Here is a 7,234-nt window from a genome sequence, read left to right as displayed (position 1 = left end):
TAAATATATGAATTCTATGTAGAACACATATGAATTCGCTGTATAAATGTCTGAATTGCGATAATTAAAAATTTCGCTATTTATGAGATTCGAAGTCTGGACCATGAATTCATCCAACAAGGTGATGAATCAACTGTAGATCTTGATTATCTAAGGACCTAAAATGATTCCTATTTAATATCTTGAGAGATGTTTTTATTTTAGCCTCCTATATATGTAATATATAAGGTATAAACACTTCTTAACATATAAAATACGAACTAGCTAAAATGTATGAATTCTATGTAGAACACATATGAATTTGTTGTGTAACTGTATGAATTGCGAAAAATAAATTTTTTGCTACCTATGAGATCCGAACTCGGGACCATGAATTCATCCAACAAGGTGAATCAACCGTAGATCTTGATGATCTAAAGGCTGAAAATGGTTCCTGATTTATATTCTAAGAGATGTTTTTATTTTAGCCCACCCATATATATATATATATATATATATATATATATATGATTAAATCAAATAAAAACCTCCCTTAAGGTATAAACTATAAATCTCTTACACTCTATCAAGTATTTGCACTTAACCTATATGTATCTCCGATTTTTTACTATTGCTTAAAGAATAGTAATGATTCGCTTAAACGATATATACTTGATCATGGCCAAGTAATTACAATTTATGTTTTGTAAGTTCTGTGACTAAATGACAATCGTCATGTTATTTCAGATTATTTATATTTTAAAAACCCATATAAAAGGTACACGAGAATATTCATGTTTCACGTGCTCAAGAACACAAAAATATTTATGTACCGTTTTTCCGTTTTTCCTCTCATTTTGTGTGTAACCTTTGTTCTATAATGAAAATAGAGAATATTCATTCTAAAACAAAAGAAAAAAGAAAAAGAAAATAGAGAATATTCATGTCTCACGTGCTCGAGAACACAAAAATATATGTTAGTACCGTTTTTTTCTCCTCTCATTTTGTGTGCAACCTTTGTTCTCTAATGAAAATAGAAATACAATTATATATTACTTATATATTGAATATATATATATTTCACATGGTTCGAACTTTAATGCTTCATGCTTTTTATATATGAAATGCTTTACTTAATTACTATAGGCATGATGTTAGACCTCTAGAAAGCTGATTGACAAGACACGTCGGGTCCGTGCGACGTGTCTTGGTGGAATGACGCAAGGTTGCTGAGAAGCTGGACAACGGAGCCAAGTGTTGATGCAGAGCAACACGTGCGTGTGCCAAGCCAATGCTCGAGGCAAGTTCGAATGCGGAGCGTGGATGCCGGCCAGGCGATAGGAGTTGCGTGCGCCAAAGTGGAGCAGCACGAACAAGCGAGGGGCCGGCGTGTGAACTTAAATTGCTTGGTGCATAAATTGTGAGCCTCATACATGAATGTTGGGATTGAATTAGGATAAGGGCTGGTTGGATTGTGGGAAGACAGGGCGAAATTTTATAGTGCATTGAAAACCTTGTGACACATGTTTGCTTAGTATTAAGAAAACATAATTATACTCCAAATTTCAAATATAAGTTCGGCCTACAGAATTAAAGACGATCAAATAAAAAAAAGACATGCAAATTAACGGGATGTCAATCAACTTTAATAAAAGTCTAAAATAAAAAAAATAAAAAGAAATAAAAGGCTCATTAACGGTTTGTTAGATGACACGAAAGCCCTTTAACGAATCCAAAAGGCTTTCTGTATGTATACTTTACCATTGCCTCCGATCCTATTAATAATTTTACGCATTTTTTTCGTATTGGCCACTTTACTACAAAACATATATATATATAGGAAGGCCACTTGTAAATTTTCTCCGCCGAAATATTATTTTACATAAATACATTTACCAACTGCAAAATGTAAAAAGAACTCACCATCCCTAAAGTAGACAAAATAGAAAATAAAAATGAAAAAAACGGATATTAAGAAAAAAAAATTATAGCCCAGCTGCTTCCAGCAAGACCCAAAAGAAAAGAGAAATAATACATAGAATAAAGTACTGCACCTCTCGCCTAAGATAAACAACAACATCCTAGCTAGCTAGGGTGACGTATTGGTCGTGCCAAATCTATCACAATTCACCGCATCAAATTTCGTTTGAACCGTTGATGTTAGGGGCACATATTTATTTTTTTTAATAAATTACATAAGTAAATAAAGAAATTTAAAGACTGCACGATAGATGACTCGAATCCAGCACCTCAAGTACATTATAGGTCAACACACACACGGGGCACATAATATTTGAATCGAGTTCGAGAGGCTTGCAGTGCGACTTAAATTTTTTTGTAACGCAGGCTTGAGGGATTGAAGCCCCCGCGGAATATGGGTCCAGTACGTATTAGTTGTTATTTTGTTGCTCATTTTGTGCCCTATTTTCGACATATATTATAATTCTCGCATTTTCTTGTGATTTTCTCCCTTTTCGGATTTTCATGTAAATTTGTGTATTCCTTTCGTTTTGTTTATCATATCTACTTTTCAATTCATAACATGAAGTTACTCCCTTTTGGCTCGAGAGCATAGCATTTTTGTGTTTTCATGACATGTTAATTGTCAAATGTGTATTTCTATTCTACATCAATATATTTCACATTAATTAATTGCTCAAGAAATACCAAGGACGCATATAAAAGTGTGTTGAATTTAAATGATTATATTATATATGATGTATATACATACATGAAAACTAATGGTAGTGATAATTAAATGAAAGAGAGTGTGCATGATGGGTTTGACAACTAGCAAGTTTTGGCCATTTCCCCTGCCCTCCTTCACGTGCTAGGGTTCTTTTGTATTCTTCTTCGACACTCTCTCTATTTAACTCCTCCATTCCTTCCTACCAAATACCATTCTCTTTTTCACGTCATGGATTCCTCCAAGATTTCCGCCCTCCTCCTCCTCCTCCTCCTCTCCCTCTCCTCCGCCGCCCCCATCCTCGACCCCCAATGCGGCTACTGCTCCCATCCCCGCCCCCGCCCCCGCCCCAAACCCCCCACCGTAAAACCCCCCATCCACCTACCCCCCACCGTAAAACCTCCCATCAACCTACCCCCCATCCACCTACCCCCCACCGTAAAACCCCCCATCAACCTACCCCCCGCCGTGCCCGTGCCCGTGCCCGTGCCCATGCCGCCGGTGAAGGGGAAGGGGTGCCCGCCCCCCGCCCCCTCGCCCCCGTCATGCCCCATCGACACGCTGAAGTTGGGTGCATGCGTGGACCTTCTTGGGGGGCTGATCCACATAGGGTTGGGCGACCCCGCGGCGAACGAGTGCTGCCCGTTGATCGCGGGGCTGGTGGAGATCGAGGCGGCGGTGTGTTTGTGCACTACGCTTAAGATTAAGGCTCTCAACCTTAACCTTTATATCCCTCTTGCTCTGCAGCTCCTCCTCACCTGCGGCAAGACGCCGCCCCCCGGCTACACTTGCTCCCTCTAAATTCACCTCATTTCATCTCCTATTTTACTATGGTATTTTTCCCTGCATGTGAATTCCAAGTCATGAGCTACATAATGTCGTAATTTGACTATGACTTTTATTCAATAACTTGTTATTATCTAGTACGACTAGCTACAAATATTGTTGTGATACTGGATTACAAATCCAAAATGTGTGTGCGTGTGTGTGTGTCTTGTCTTTTTTCATTCCTACAATCATATTCATATGAATGATGGTACTACTATTAACGTGGCATTTCTTCAAATTAAATATAAATAGAATGAATTATATTTGATCTAATAATGTGTTTAATTATTTCATTTCGAGAAACCATTTCTTTTTAAATTTAATTTCTTGAGCATTTATGGGATTTTGGACACTGATATTTTGTATTCTTTTTCATTGACCATTTTGCAGATTGTAGCAAGATGTATCAAAATTGGAATCGACATGAGGGGATGTCGAGTTATGAGTTAACTTAATTTAGCTATTGTTGCGATCTTTCAAAATTTTCCCATTGTTCAACGCGTACGCCTTCTCATTGGAAATTGATCCACATAATCAATGTGTTCGACAAGGAATTAGAAATTAATTACAAGATTATTGATATGTTCTTCTTGCTTTCATTTTTTTTTTTTTGGTGTTTAAACTTTTGATTAATTGGATAATTAATATGTGGGGGTGTATAGTACATTTAAAATGACGAAATTAAATTAATTTGTACTGGATAATATAGAGAGAATAATTTGAATAGACTAATTAATTAAATCTTATGCACATCTAAAATATGTAAAGAATATAATGGAGCAATAGTGATGCATCAACTGTGAGTGTTGCGATATGTCACGATCGGTTCACGAGAAAACTTTTGACATATTATTCAAAATGTCACTTTATGAAAAGCTAAATTTGATTTCCATCTTGAGTGGATATTGAACGACAATAAAATATATGCATGTGGGGAACCCTTCATATCACGGCCCACATTTCATATCTCATCAGCTGCCAATTTTTATTTTTATTTTAAAGTTAATTAACAAAAAGGTGATAGGTCTATCAAAAAAAGAAAAATCTAACATATATTTTCCTTCATATAAATCGAGGCGTCCCTATTTAACAAGCTAGTTATATCGAAAAGTATAGATTAAACTGCCAGCCAATATTTTTTTTTTTGATAAGGAAAGTAAATATTATAGAACGAAAAGGCACCAGTAGTACCAAGAAGATTACAAAATCATCGGGGATTCATCGTTCGACATCCACCTATGAATCCCAACTCCATCATTAACAAAACCAAAAATTCTACCCCAACTCCACACTCTAGCTTTGATTTCTCCAAACAAGTTTGCACTCTCCCATCTTTTGTTCTCAAATCTACTCTCATTACGCATTTTCCAAATAAGCCAAGTAGTACAACACCAAAGTGCCATCAAGAGCTTCTTATTTCTTTTCCGGCCACTCAAACTAGTAAAGAACTGAAAGTGCGAGGACACGTCATATGGCTGCGCCATGCTAACTCCGAGCCATTGAAAGATTGCTTCCCATACCTTTGAGGTCTTTGGACAGTGGATCAACAAGTGGTTCGTGGATTCCTGCCGATGAAAACAGGCGTTACATCCCACCTCGACTTCACACAACATCACATTTCTTCTCAAGAGATTGTCACACGTCGGAATTCTGTTCTTCAAAATTCTCCATGCGGTAAGCTTGACTTTGTTTGGAATAGGGATCTTCCACACCTTCGTACTCATATCAGTTTCCTCCACCGCCTCCGTAGTCTCGTTTGCTTGATCTTTAATAGCTTCATAAGCGGACTTGGTTGTAAAGCCTCTCCCGATGTCGCCACTCCATGTCCATCCGTCCTTGTTACCTGCACACAGATTAGTACCAGAAACAAGGCTAAGCAACTCCGAAACTCCTTCCCTCTCTCTCTCAAATAGCTCTCTTCTCCACCTTAAATCCCAACACCATCCAGTATCAGTCCATTCCCCAACTTCACAGATTGCAGCTTCTTTATTATCACTCAACTGAAAAAGTCTAGGAAAAATAAACTTCAACGGCTTTTGTCCAACCCACCACTGACTCCAGAATTTAAAGGTCTTCCCATCCCCCACCTTTGGCTTCAAATTTTGAACAAACCAAAAATTGCTCACCCCTCCCGCCGCAGAAACGATCTTCGGCCACCACCCATCTCTAAATCTACCTTTCCCCGTGTTTTCCAGACCTGTCTCTCCCCACTCAACCTCACCATAAATGGACCTAACAATTTTAGCCCAAAGCATGTCCCTTCCAGTAAGGTACCGCCACAACCATTTAACGACAAGTGCCTGATTAAACCACTCAATATTTTTAAGCCCCAAGCCTCCTTCATCTTTTGAAGCATAAAGCACCTTCCATTTCACCCAAGCAATCGCACTTTTACTATAACCCCCTTCCCACAGAAAATTACCAAGTAAAGCATTTAGAGAACTCACAATTGATTTTGGTAAACAGGTAAAAGAGAGCTGGTAAATCGGTATAGATTGAAGCACAGCCTTCACCAAGGTCACTCGGCCCGCAAGAGAGAACTTCCCATTTTTCCACGAATCGATTTTCTTTCTCACCTTCTCAACCAAGTACTTCCAATCAGCAACCTTTTTGCCCTTGCTACCCACTTTAATACCGAGGTAATTGAAAGGTAAGGAGCCTACATCACAACCCAAAACAGCCGCCATCCTCTCGATCTTATCCTCCTCGACCCCAACTCCGAAGAGACAACATTTTTTGAAATTCACGGCAAGCCCTGACAGTAGCTGGAACACTCTGAGAATCCTTTTAACTGCCACTGCATTTCTTTCATCATCCTCCATCAAGAAGACCGTGTCATCGGCGTATTGGAGGTGCGGAATTGAAATGTAATCATTTCCTACCTTTACCGGCTTAATCAGCTCCTTCTCAACAGCTCTCGTGATCAAAGAGTGGAGCCCCTCCGCTGCAATAAGAAAGAGAAATGGGGACAGCGGATCCCCCTGCCGTAATCCTCTTTCTAAACACACCTCACCAGATGGAGATCCATTCACCAAAATATTCGTCGTCGCCGAGGAGATACAACCTCGGATCCATTTCCTCCATAATGGTTCAAAATCCATTCTTTCAAGCATTAAATCCAAGAAATCCCACTCGACGGAGTCATATGCTTTCGCGAAATCCACCTTGAAGATAATCCTCCCTTTTCTCTTCTTAGTAGCCTCCGCGATTACTTCATTTAGAACCACGACCCCATCAAGGATGTAACGGCCGCCAATGAAGGCACTCTGATTATCCGAAATAACTGAATCCATGACCTGTTTCATCCTATTCGCCAAAACCTTCGCAATGACTTTGTAGAGGCTACAAATAAGTGAAATAGGCCTAAACTCCTCAAGTGAGCAAGCTCCTTCTTTTTTAGGAATGAGAACGATGAATGAAGAGTTACATCCCCGAGGGATTTTGCCATTGGAGTGAAATTCAGTCATCACCTTTAAAAAATCTTTTTTGATAATCTCCCATGACGCTTTCCAGAACTTGAGGTTAAAGCCATCCGGTCCCGGGCTCTTGTCACCGTCACAACTCCAAATGGCCTCTTTAATTTCTGATTCTGAAAAAGTTTTGATCAGCTCCGCATTATTCGCTGCAGAAACTTTCCGAGCAGTGAAATCTCCCGGTATCATAGGTAGGACGCGCGGCATCTTCTTGAAGTGATTCTCGAAGAACGTTTTGACGTTCTCCTTAATGGTCTTTGGATCCTCG

The 7,234-nt window shown here is 39.1% G+C and overlaps 1 protein-coding gene across 1 annotated transcript; it reads left to right on the top strand.

The window, feature by feature from the left end:
- Nucleotides 1–2,881: 2,881 nt before the first annotated feature.
- Nucleotides 2,882–4,075, top strand: LOC130988254 (36.4 kDa proline-rich protein-like). Its single transcript, XM_057912056.1, has 2 exons — nt 2,882–3,498; nt 3,884–4,075. The coding sequence occupies exon 1, from the start codon at nt 2,897–2,899 to the stop codon at nt 3,464–3,466; it is 570 nt and encodes a 189-aa protein (XP_057768039.1). The 5' UTR covers nt 2,882–2,896; the 3' UTR covers nt 3,467–3,498; nt 3,884–4,075.
- Nucleotides 4,076–7,234: the final 3,159 nt, after the last annotated feature.

The sequence above is a fragment of the Salvia miltiorrhiza genome, chromosome 6, assembly GCF_028751815.1.
Source record: "Salvia miltiorrhiza cultivar Shanhuang (shh) chromosome 6, IMPLAD_Smil_shh, whole genome shotgun sequence".
In the NCBI taxonomy this organism is placed as follows: Eukaryota; Viridiplantae; Streptophyta; class Magnoliopsida; order Lamiales; family Lamiaceae; genus Salvia; species Salvia miltiorrhiza.
The sequence above is the reverse complement of the archived record's forward strand: the minus strand, read 5'-3'. Positions and strand labels throughout refer to the sequence as shown.

Coding starts and splice junctions, on each gene's coding strand:
- LOC130988254 (XM_057912056.1), top strand. CDS start 2,897: ATGGATTCCTCCAAGATTTCCGCCCTCCTCCTCCTCCTCCTCCTCTCC.